The 12,917-nt window shown below is 36.5% G+C and overlaps 1 protein-coding gene across 2 annotated transcripts in view; it reads right to left on the bottom strand.

The window, feature by feature from the left end:
• LOC134527879 (proteasome adapter and scaffold protein ECM29) overlaps positions 1–12,917 on the bottom strand; it is a 157,867-nt gene that overhangs the window by 21,849 nt on the left and 123,101 nt on the right. Inside the window, exons 30-31 of one of the 2 annotated variants that reach the window (XM_063360870.1) lie at positions 7,845–8,034; positions 4,511–4,649 (exon numbers count right to left, since the gene is read on the bottom strand). In XM_063360870.1, coding sequence (XP_063216940.1) covers positions 4,511–4,649; positions 7,845–8,034 — 329 coding nt within the window. Of the gene's footprint in view, positions 1–4,510; positions 4,650–7,844; positions 8,187–12,917 lie in introns of those variants that run through there. The other variant, XM_063360872.1, reaches the window with a different exon arrangement.

Here is a 12,917-nt window from a genome sequence, read left to right as displayed (position 1 = left end):
AGTCAGGGTGCACAGGAAAAACATGCCCAGTATTGGGTTGTTTCCCTGTCATGAGGAAGTACAATGTAAAAGAGTATATACAAGAACATTTTTTGCTACCCTTCACATGTTGTTCAATTCTTACATCATGTACCAAAATATTACAAAAAAAAAGCTTTCATTCACAGACTTCGCTTAGAAAGAGCAGAACAGTTGCTGGAGATATGTGAGCTACCAGAGTATCATCAGCAAGGGTGGCCTTCATCAGGTAACCAACTCGCCTGTAAGGGAATAAGCATGCATATTTTCTCGAGAAAATACCATGTACAGCACATCAACAGTGCAGCCTCGGAAGAGGTGCAACGATTGTTATGCTAACAAGAAACATAGTGAATCTGTGTACCAGTGCAAACAACGTGGTATGGACCTTCTTGTTCCCGTGTGTTTCGAAGTTTACCGAACACAAAACAATTACTAAGAATTGTTAGCATGGTAAACTGAGGTGTGTAAATAATAAATATCATAAAAACTATGTAAGCCAACATTTTTATAGACTTTTTAAGGGATAGTAAGCAATTAAAAGGTAAAATATGTAAAGTAAAACAGTATTTTACTAACACATTAAAAAAAAATTGTACTGTATATGGTTAGCACCTTTAATTTTAAGAAGGAAAAAAAATGTAACATTTTCATCATAAGGGTCACCCTCGAATATGGGTCGCACCATATACCGTGTTTTCTCGCATGATCGTCGCACATTTTATTCTAAAATCAAGTTTGAAAAGTAAGGGTGCGACAATTATGCGCAAAAAAAAATTTTTTGTTAGGTAAAGTTATTCATGAAAAAAGAACCCATTCATGGAAAGTTTGTTTATTTAAAAAGTGAAGTTTAAAAGAGTACGCCAAACAATTTAAATTAATAATTTATGCAACAAAAACCTTTCTTCAACATTAAATAAAAAAACAAAATCTGTGACGCGAACGCAAGCCACTTGAATCTGTGACGTGAACTAACGCGTAACTGTCGTAGTACACGCTTGCCACGAAAGAGTGCGGGCCGTCAAATTAGTTAACTCGGCACTTGACAGAGAGCGCACGTTGCATGCAATAGGTGAGATATTGATATTCGACTACGTATGCGCGCTCTATACGGGAAGCAACATAACCAAACACGAATGATGCCAACTAGCGCTGGCTACATGTTTATAAACAGTACACCGCGGCGACGCAGACGATCAGATAAATAAAATAACGATTAAAAACGTCTTTATAAGAACATTTACATGTCAGACAACTTTGTATTTCCGTTAATTAAATAAGTAAGTGGAAATGTCCGAATAAATATTAGATTTATACTTTAAAATACATTGTTTTATACGGAAAAGATACCTACACAAAGAGCTCGGCATCTAATAGCGAGACCAAATACATCATGCGACGTTTGTGCGAGAAGTTTTTTTTATCCCAATTTTGACGGCTTTAAATATGGGTGCGACTATGCGAGTGCGACGATTATGCGAGTGTGACGAATATGCGATAAAAGAGGGTATGTCTCCAGTATAATACAAGTGAAGTCTTCATGGTCTGCGTCTCAGCTTGTTGCCACAACAAACAAAACACTGATTTCCCTCGCCTTTCCTCTCTCCATCAATTATAGTCCCCACCACCATAGAAATATCTTTAAAAAAAAAAAAAAAAATTATATATATATATATATATAATAATAATAATACTATTTTTTATTTTATACCCATGTTTCTCTCCCAGTCTATTGTTTATTTTTTTTATATATCAGTTCCTTCAATAAAAAAAAGCATGCCCTTTACAGCAATTTTATCATGAATGAAATGTTGCAGTAGAAAGCATGGGAAATCTCACACAAAAATTATGTTTGGGTTCAGGGTTCAGTTGCATCACAAAAACCTGCCAAGATAGAAATTGGACTATTGTACACAGTGCCAGTTCATGGACATTTACAATGATGATAGAGGGAGGGAGAACCATAAACACTGCTGCATGGCCACACACATGTTTAAATTAACTGCATAATGAAAAAACTGTTATTTTATAAATTAAATATTTTAACCAAACATTTCCATATAATTATTGTAGCTAACTTAACTTAACCAACCTTTCACTTAAGTAATATTTGTCTTATTTTCCAAAGTTGTCCCCTGTCATAATTTTTTTTTTTAGTGGGATTCTAATTCTTATTCTTAACTATATGAATTCAATATTCGTATTTGTATTCGATTAGAACCAAAAAACTGATATTCACACATGCCTAATCGATGGAACAAAAATTTGAGGCAATCAGGAGACTCGACAAAGGAGAGAGAATGCAGAAGATAGCTGATGACTTTGGCCTTGGACGGGTAACAGTAGGAGACTAGAAAAAAAAAAACTGGTCAGAAATAGAAAAATGGTGTGCATCAAAAGTTACAGATGGTGCATTGAAAAAAAAGAACAACTTTGAAAAAGGTAGCAAAGCTTTTTAAGTTTGGTTTACACAGTTCAGGGAAAAAGGTGTGGCTAGTTCAGGGCCTATTTTACAGCAAAAGGTGTTGTATTTTCATAATTAATTCAATAAAGGAGATCTAGATTTCACAGCAAGTGTCAGTTGACTCTACTGATAGAAGAAATGCTACGGTATCCGTCAGCTGAGTGTTTGTGGTGAAAAACTGACATCGAACTTTGAAGATATGGAAGCATTCAAGATAAAGATTTCAGGAATTTATTGAAACTGAAAACCTAATGGGTAATCAGATTTTTAATGGTGATGAGACAGGGCTTGATTACAGAATGCTACGTAATATGATTCTTGCAGTCAGAACTGAAGCGGCAGCCCCTGGCTACAAGCGTGGTTAGGAAAGGTTGACTATTTTAGCATACAGCAATGCTACAGGAAAATTCAAAATGGACCTTGTAATGATTGGAAAGTCCAAAAATCCTAGAACTGTTAAAACAATTTCAAAAGATGCTTCCTATGAAATACTACCATCAGAAAAGCATGTGGATGAGCAGGAATTTCTACTTTCAACAGAAAAGTATTTGAAAAAAAAAAAAAAAGAAAAGCTGTTTTGTTGTTAGGTAAAGCTATAACGCACCCTGATACAGAGGAGCTTCGAGATGGTGACATTAAGGCAATGTTTTTGCCTCCCAATGTTACTGCCCTATGCCAACCTATGGATCAGGGCACATTGGAAACAATTAAAAAGAACAACCACAGAAAGCTACTGTCTACAGTGATAGAATAAATTGATGAAGGACGAGACATGATTGACAAACTGAAACGTGTTAATGTGAAGGATGTTGCTTATTGGGTTGCAGGGGCTTAGGCTGATGTACGGACTCAACAATTGCCAAATCATGGAGAAAGCTGCTTCATAATGATGAAAGTATGGACAAGGAAAGCACAGATGAAGCCAAAGAAACCGTTCTACTTTAAGTGCAACATATTCCTGGATGTGAGGATGCATCGTTGCAAGAAATCAAAAGTTGGATGGAGGCTGATGATTAACATGAAATAACTGATGGAGAAATTGTCGCTTTTGTCAACTGTGATGACAAAGAAAATGGAGATGAAGATCAAACACCGACTGTTGAACCTTGCATAATTTCACTAATGATGGAGTTAAGCCTCTAGAGACTGCAATTCAATAAATTGAGCTACAAGAAGAAGCTACATGAAGTGACATAATAATGCTGCAAGATGGCAAGATTTGGCAGTGAAGAAACGGTACTCATCAGGAAAACAGACTACAATAAAAAATCTTTAAATCCTCACAGGACTGAACTTTATGTGTAACATATGGCACTCGTAACTTCAGACAATAATTCTGTATCTGTCAAGTTTATTTTTTCAATTCATTTTTTCTATTGTTTTGTTGTACTCATAGAACATGATTATGATTTAAGATCGTAATGTGTATTATAACGTATGTATGTCCACTGTATTATGTTCCAAGATACAACGTAGCTTAACGTTTAAGAAGCTGTTTCTTGACTCCTCCCCATTATCCAACATTTTTGCTTATCCGATGTTGTGCCGGCACCTTTATGTCAGATAAGTGAGACACTACTGTATGAAATTTACAAAATAAATACCATTATAATTAAAAATAAATACCAACAAATTAACAAAGTCATGTTTTATCTTTTTTTGAGAATCAGTCAAACACGGTGCCTGAAAATTAATAACTATAAATGATAATGTATAATGAAGTTGATCTCTTAATGGCATATTTATTTTATCAATTTAAATACTAGAATAATCTTTTAATTAAACTAAACAACCAGTTGGAAGTTGAACACTCGCTATGTTAACAGTTTGTTTTATTAAGATATAGACTATTATAATTTACTTAAAAATCATAAAAAAATATTCCTATTTTTTGCGAAATCAACTGCAGAACTTCAACATCCAACATGCTCTCACAAAGTGACGCAGCCGGGAACCAAATAAGAAAGGCAAGCGGTGACTGAAGCTCCTACAAGTGGCGAGTGAGGCCAGTAGAAACTGAGAGTGTACCCTGGGTGTCGGCGCTGCTGGGCCAGGCCTTGCCCAGAGCCTCGTAGGCCGCCTCTGTCAGCAGGATGCGGTTGTCCCGCGCCGCCACCGCATCCTCCAGGTCCTGCTCGTCTTCCCGTTGGCTCCGGGCGCCTTCGTCCTGCAACCACACCCCGGGGGGGCTAGGGTGGGGGCACAAATGGCACACACAGCCCGCTCAACCAGCTGCACAAACCTGAACAACCTTTCCTGTATAGATAATCCATGTATCTGAGGTACATGTAGGATTGTTCTAACCTGGAAACAGTTCCGTGGTAATAAGCTAAATCTTTTGCTGCTCTCTTAGACAGGATAGGTTTGCAAGGCCAAAAAGGTCACTGAGTGAAGCCACCTCAACAGAAGCTCTTGAAATGATTCCATTTTGGGTGTGTCAATGATATGTAAAGTGTAAAAAAGGCTGGCTAACCAACCTATAAAACATTTCATGATACACTTGAAAAGTTTATGATGTTATTATGCACTGATTTCAAAGATTGTTTTGCAGGTTCGTCTTTTCACCAAGTTAGAATGACAATTAATAAACTGGAACAACTTTTCTTCTAAATTAAAAAAAAAAGAAGTCTTTTGTTTTATTCTGATGTTTTTAAAAACAATAAATCAATCAATCACAACTTACATATGTCCAGATGAATTCCCCCAAATATTCACTATAGCTCATCGCTTTATATGTGTGTATATATATTTGAAAAAAAAAAAAAAGTCCTCTTTTTAACCAAAGTACGTGATGCCAGCCATGTAGCTGGGTAACGGGATGGTAATTAATTGAAATTAATACTTATTTAAATTTTAACTGACTTAACAAAATAAAAAAAATAAAAAAAAAAGGTTCAAGAAGTATAATCTCAAATCCGCAGGCGAAGATAATTCTGGTCTAGGGGTAAATGTCACAGGTTCAGTGTTAAGGCATTTACGTGTGAAGCATTCGGTACTCCTGTTGTTCGGCGAGCCCTAAGAAATCAATAGAACCCACTTGTTAAACAGAACTGTAAGTTAGGTTTATAAAAGGGAAATAGTTTTCGACTATATTTTTCTAAATTGAATACTTTTCGCTCAGTAATATTTTAAAGAATGCTACATTAAATTTTGAGTCCGAGATTTAAATTATAAGTTTATCTGCAGCAAAGGAACACATGAATTTTCTTGTTACTGAGGTTAGATGTTTACACATCACTGGTGAGTAGTGAAAGACTCACTCACATTTTTTTGTTGATTTTTTTAAACATATAGAAACATACACGTTGTGAATTTTTCCGCTGCTTATGCTAGATGATATGAGTTAGTGTGATGCTTTATTTTCTTGCATGTGTCTCCATGATTAAGCATTATGTTATCTGAGTTTATTTAAATTTCATGAAAGTTATAAAGACTATCAGGTATAGATGAGAGTACAGACATGTCATGAGATTTTTGATTGTAAATGTAATTAACAGTGGTTCTTGATTTAGTAGTTTATGTCAGGCCTGCCATCAAGATCTGTTTCCAAATTCTGTTCGTAGTATTTAAAAATCATATAATAAAGTTTTGCTGCAATTTAACTGTACAAAGTAAAATAATAAGGTTGAATGTTGAAAGTACAAGGCTTATTTATATTAATGAAATAAATTCATGAAACAAATTTTTTTGTGTACAGGTTTAAGAAATACATTTTTTTTGCCGAAAGGGAGTTAAAAATATTAAAAGTGGTTTTTTTTTTGCTTGCAGGTTGTTGATTTTCGGCTTCTGGAAATGAAGGCGAATAATAACTAAAGTGAAAGGTTGGCTTGGTTAGGTAAACTACAATGATAATACATAAATGACCATTTGAACAAAAGTGACATTTTATAAATGTAGCTTACCTAACCAAACCAACCCTTTACTTAGTATTTGACTTATTTCCCGGAAGTCGCAACTCTACAACGTTCACAGGTAAATATCACCTGTAATATGTAAACCCTTCTTCAAAAAACAAATTGGTAATGTTTCTCCAAGCCAATACATTTCGTTAATTTCTTACTTAGTTCCAATAAACTGCAACTTTCAACATTTTACACAAGAAGGTACTAAGCTTTTTATAAAAATATTATTTCATCAAAAAAATTCTCAAATGCATTTGTTTTAAGTGTAAACATAAAATGAAAGATAAAATTTTTATTTCAAACCTAGGCTATCTCAGTATTTTACTTGTTTACTACATACAAAAAAAAAATACAATCAAAATTATTTACTATTGCCAAAAAAAGTATATACTGCACATCATTCCTTAGATTATAGCATTCTACAATGCACAGGCCAATCAGCGATTGCACAAATTTTCTTATTAACAGTTTTTTTTTAATTAATCATTTTATTGTACAGTTTCAAGACAAAAAAAATTATCAGAGATCAACTATGCTATGCTGCTCGTCAATTGCCGTATGAACAATGTTTATGTACTTTATTGAACATTTTGTTTTAATATGCCTCAACCAATTAAGGGTTGTTAAGAATTTTTACAATTACTTTGTACAAAAGATTCATTTGGCGATGGATGCCTTTTTTCTCCATCATAACACATCTCATCAGAAAAACTTATTTAAACAACATGGTGTTGAAAACTCAAAATACAACAAATAATTCAAGAACAGAGTAACGCCATGACACACAATATCTTTCAATATAACAAAAACATTTACCTCACTACCATAAATATTGCTGTACTTCAATGCTTGAGTGAAAAGGTATACTTGGGTAAATGTTTTTTATATGTTGATATGAAGCTTGCAAGTGTCATTATGACATGTGATGGAAGTTGTTCACCATCGGACACCTCTGTGTTAATAGCGGAGTAAAATGTAAATATTTAAAGCAGCGTAATTTTAATGGGAAATATTGGCCCAAACATTGAAAATAACCTTGAATATGGTTGTTCTTCCACCAATCTGTTTCACCCTTGAAATATCAGTGAATATGGATGCAATTTGTAAAAAAACACAGGCCTGGTTTATGCATTAATATTTGTTTTATGTTTTAAAAATCTATCTCACAAGAAAAAGTTTGAGATATTTTTTTATTTTTAAAATTAGGTTTAGATTTAAGATTCTATAAGATTAGATAAGAATTTAGAAGTAGATTAAGATTCAAGAAAACAGAACTTTTACCTAAAAACACATTTTGTACTTGGGTTGATACTTGGTAACACTAGGAAATGTTTTAAACTAATATGTTAGTTTCATAGTGATGTAACAATTAGAACCTTACATATAATAAAAAATTATCAGTTACAAATGAGCAAACACCAGAATAAAAATGCAAACTACAAAAATAGTGCAATAAATACCTGGGAAAGTGTGTCCTGCACAAGCGTGTACACCTGATCGAAGCGGTCAACTTCCAGAGCTGACAACACGCTCCCCAAGGCGCGAAGAGCGGATCGCTTGTAAGCCGGGTCCTGCTTGCGACACTCCCTCAGCAGCGCATCCAGCATGCTCGCCACCAGACCCGCGCAGCTCTCCTGCCTCAGCACCACCCTGAGGAACACTAGGTTACTATACACTGGGCAGACAGCATGACACCCAGGGAGCAGCGCTTGTAGGCCGGGTCCTGCTTGCGACACTCCCTCAGCAGCGCATCCAGCATGCTCGCCACCAGACCCGCGCAGCTCTCCTGCCTCAGCACCACCCTGAGGAACACTAGGTTACTATACACTGGGCAGACAGCATGACACCCAGGGAGCAGCGCTTGTAGGCCGGGTCCTGCTTGCGACACTCCCTCAGCAGCGCATCCAGCATGCTCGCCACCAGACCCGCGCAGCCCCTCTGACTCAGCACCACATTGGGGCAACATTAAATTATTTGTGAGTAATCAACTTAAAAAATATAGTATGATCAAAATATCTCGTACATAAATTCATATTCATGGGTTTAATAAAACTATGTGTTTAATAAAGCTTTATATGACTCAAATACAAACAGGACCAATGCATTGATAACATTATTAACAATGAAAACATGAAAAAAAATTTATCTTAAACATATATGCTCTAAATTGCTGTCCCTTTCAGTAATGCATACATGAAAATATTTCATCATATTGGTGATCTCTTTATGGAGTACACATACACTGATGTTCTTTATCTCTATCTATACTCATAAGAAACACTTTCATATGAATCAGTGGCTTAATAATGTTCAACAATGAACATGTGCTGCTATTGGGAAAACTCCATGTATGCAAAGCAGGAAACAAAATTACACCCCATACGTTGTTGCATTTGGTTTTCTGCCCATAACGTAATCATGATTGTGATGATGTTTTAGATGTTAGCCCCTAATCGTGACACTACTGGCAGTACAGCGAGGTATATCTGGTGGTCTACTGCGGAAGGCATTTTTCATCCATAGAAACAACCAGGCTCGCCCCTAGCAATGTGGGTGAAGGAAGAACCACGTGATTTGTCACCTTAATCATTCTTCCTACCCTGGTGTTGGGGAAGTAACTTCATACTTCTGAATGCTCAACAACTAAGTCGATGCCAGGAGTATATAAAGGCCTAGGCTGGCCTGCAGTGTTCAGAGTCTTCGGATAGCCGGAAAAAGAAACCTTCACACCCTACTACGTCACTCTGCCGTCATGCTGCCCATCACCATGTCACCCAGCAACGTCACTCTAGCCGACGTCACACTGAGCTGCATGTTTGACTTAGCCTTAGAAGTGAATGGACTTTAACCATTTTGCAAGTGAGTTTGGACTTGGTCCGATCAGCGCCGAGGTGCCAACAGGAGATAGCAGCAGAATAGGTAACTGGTTACTCATTCAGATATTCCGACGCGACATACGGAGTGAGTTGCTACTCGCTGAGAGAGTAATTTCTGAAAAACCACTCAGCGGAATTACAACCTTTGGGCAAGGGCAAGTTGCCACCAAGGTACAAAAATACTCGCAGACGACTTTTTTTTTTTAAAACTCGTCGAGTGAGTTTGAGTGGAAGAGTGTATCTATGCTAGAACGGCATATGTTGTCCAAGGCTATAAGGAGGACTTGATGTGTGTGATTGAAGCAATGGCTGACATATAAGGGCAGTGCTATAATAACCCAGATTTGACTTTCAAACACTACTGTGGACTTGGGTGTTCAACGAAGTAGAAACTGCTGAAGTGTGACGTGTTTATGTCACTGTCACTGTGGAGATGTTTGCATGATTGTAATTCTCCATTACGAGTGTGACACTTTACGAGTGCCAACGAGTCGAAAGAGCGAGGTGTCGCTACTCTTTCGCACAGCTCTGGAAGTCATCTTCACAACTTGGTGCTCCGCACTTGGGTCATGTCAGCAAGTCCATGTTGCATCATTAGGGAGATTGTGCTACACGGCAGGCACCATGACTACGAGATGACTCGCTGCAGCGGGGCTCTGGAGTGGACCCTCACTTTCAACGATCTTTAAGGCAAGTGTCAACTGAGTCATCACCTGTCTAACCGAGGGGTTTACCTTTAGTGTCAATATTGTATACATATCGAACAGACCTAATACGACCTAGAATGATAAAGGATGTATGCAAGGTGCAATGAACTTGCAGAATTTTAATATTTACAACAATATTTACGACTGTTGATTTTATAGTTAGGTTAATTGTATTGGTCTTGGGAATAATTATGTAGTGAAAATACTTTGTTATCTCCGAGCTATTTTTTTACTTTCTGTTAACTTTGACATTTCTTTGTTTATAGTTTGGGTTTGTGGAGTACTCACAGTAATTGCACGCTGCTGTACTTGTCTTCAAGAATACATGAGCGGTTGTTTATTTGACTTTATAAAAAATTCAATAAACTTTATGTGTGTTTCTCACAACACCTTGTCAGTGTTTTGCTCTAATCAAACCCTTCCTCTTGTTATCCCCTTTGTGGATTGTAACAACTTCATTTTTAACAAAATGCGATGGATACCGCATCTGTTCGTTGTTCAAACGCTCAAAGTATTATCTTGCAGTGGTCGCTACAAAAAGCACAATTTACGAAACCACATAGTTCACCCTTCACTTTAATCTGCACGACTTTCCGAACACTGTTAAAAACTAATATTTTTACAGTTGTGTTTCTGCATACTTCAAGTGTTTAATAAATGTTACTGTAAGGATACTTAGCAGGGCCAATCTTTACTTGTGACAATGTATGTGAGAAAATGTTTGATTATGTATACAAGCACATTTATTGACACGGAAAGTTTTTGAGTAAGCTTGTTTAAAATAGACCTGATATTTTGTTTGTATAAATATGTATTTTATAGAATATATTTTCGGTGAGCCTAAATTATCGATTTTGTGGGTAGACATTTCATTTGACGTACGTCATTTATGATGTCACCTAACATTGGTCAACCACACATGCCCTGGCTGCCCATAAGATGAAAATTGGCCATTACAACCGTAGCATCATGGCTGAACAAAGTGAAGTCACGTCCAATCAGCTTCCAGAATTAGGAGCAGCACTTAACTTCACTTCTGAGGTCTGCCCTACTGTAGCAGGGTCTTAATACAAATTTTTTATTGAAAAGTGACCAAATGTTTCTCCCTCTACTTTGTATAAATGTGGTTTGCCAGTATTTATTGGTTACAGTGTTCAATGATTACATTAAAATAAGAAGCATGAACATAAAGGTAATTTTTTGCTCAGTACATTTATGTATATCCATATTGTGTCAGGTCTGAATAAACAACTTCATGCAGAAGTAAAAAATTGATAAGAAATATTTAGTTACATACAGGGTGTCTACCAGATCTAGTAAATTAAATTCCCTGATTTTTCCAGGTTTTCCAGGTCTAAAACTGAATTTTTCCAGGTTTTCTTTAACACAATTACGACATTCCAAGAAACTGAAAAAAATTGCATAATATTACTATGACGGGTTTCAAAGTATTTCAACTTACTTAAATTAGTAAAAAAAATTACCTTCTTCCAAACATGGCCAAAGTGACTCAATTGATGGCAAATAAAACATGCTGCTACAAATATTTCACACACTTCCTTTTGCAAAAAAAATTAGTAAAAGGAAGCTCCCATCAATTTCGCAGTGACTCAACTTTTGCGTCTATTGCACTTACTTCAGAACGAGCCAAATCCAACATTCGAGCCTTCTTCAAGTACAATGACTTGATCTCCTCTTCAACTCTTCTTTTTTCTACCTTCTTCTTGTCTGTAGCTTCCTTTTCTTTTTGTTTTGTTTGCAGGGATTCCTTATGCCTACAACTAGCATTTCTTACATACTGCTCTACACCTTCAGAACGTTGAACAAAGTCATACATCTGTCTTTGTGCGATCAGTATTTCTTCCTGCAAGTTTTCAGTCAGCTGATTAGAATTCACTGAAAATCCTCTTTCCAATGATGCATTTCCATGGGAAAGTACCAACACCATCCTCACAAACTTTAGAAGGCCTGTTTTGGAAGCAACTGTATATGCCTTAAGAATGAGCATCCACAAGTGATCAAGGCGCCCGTCTTCTCGAGAAAAAGACGAGAACAGTGCTGCAGAATCTTGCAAGGAACATACCAACTCATATGATCACTCAATGTTATCAGCTTCTTGTCCTGATAGCCACCTGTTTTGAAGACAACATTCTAAACTGTACTTCACAAGCTGTTTCCTCACACCCGAATTTAAATCCACAGACGGACATAAGCAGGAAATTCCCTTGGTAAGATACTTCAGGGGACTTTTGTCTTGAAGTTTTTTTACCATAACCTTTAGACAAGTCCTATCATTTTTCTGTAACAGGACAGACTTTTCTGGTACTTTCTCTTTCTTGATGGCATGGCGTACTGCATAACCCAACTTGATATTGTTAGCAGTCAATAGATTTTCCTGGTTATCTACATCCAATCGATATACATTGCGTTTCTCCCTAAAGCTCTTCAGTACTTCTGGTTTCAAAATTTTCCTGCCAAAGCTAATAAAACCAGTGAATCATAGAGAAAAGGTGCCATGGGTGCTTCACTTTGGAACATTGTGAGAAACAATTCCCGCTCTGATGCCAAAAAATGGAAGAATGTCAATTTTACTTTTAGAAGATTATCTTCAAGAGCACATTTCACTACACTGAAAGAGAGAGATGAAATAGAAACTTCACTAACAAATTTCTTTAGGTGGGGTAAAATTTTCATGGCACGCTCAGCAACTGCAGTATTCCATCTGATTGCACAAAATTTCTTGGGAAAAAGCTCTGATCCAGTTATTCTAATGTAATCTGCCCTCCTTGCAGATATGTGCTTAAATAAATAGTAACTGTGCCTCAAAACACTAAAAACGTCCCATTGTGTAACAGAAATTCCAGTTTTGAAAGCACCATGGACCGTATGAAGCCCACAGCTACCAATTTCTAGCAACGATGGTGAATCTTCACCTAAAGTGTCTGTGATA

Source organism: Bacillus rossius, chromosome 1, assembly GCF_032445375.1.
Source record: "Bacillus rossius redtenbacheri isolate Brsri chromosome 1, Brsri_v3, whole genome shotgun sequence".
Classification (NCBI taxonomy): Eukaryota; Metazoa; Arthropoda; class Insecta; order Phasmatodea; family Bacillidae; genus Bacillus; species Bacillus rossius.
This window is presented reverse-complemented; position numbering and strand designations above follow the sequence as displayed.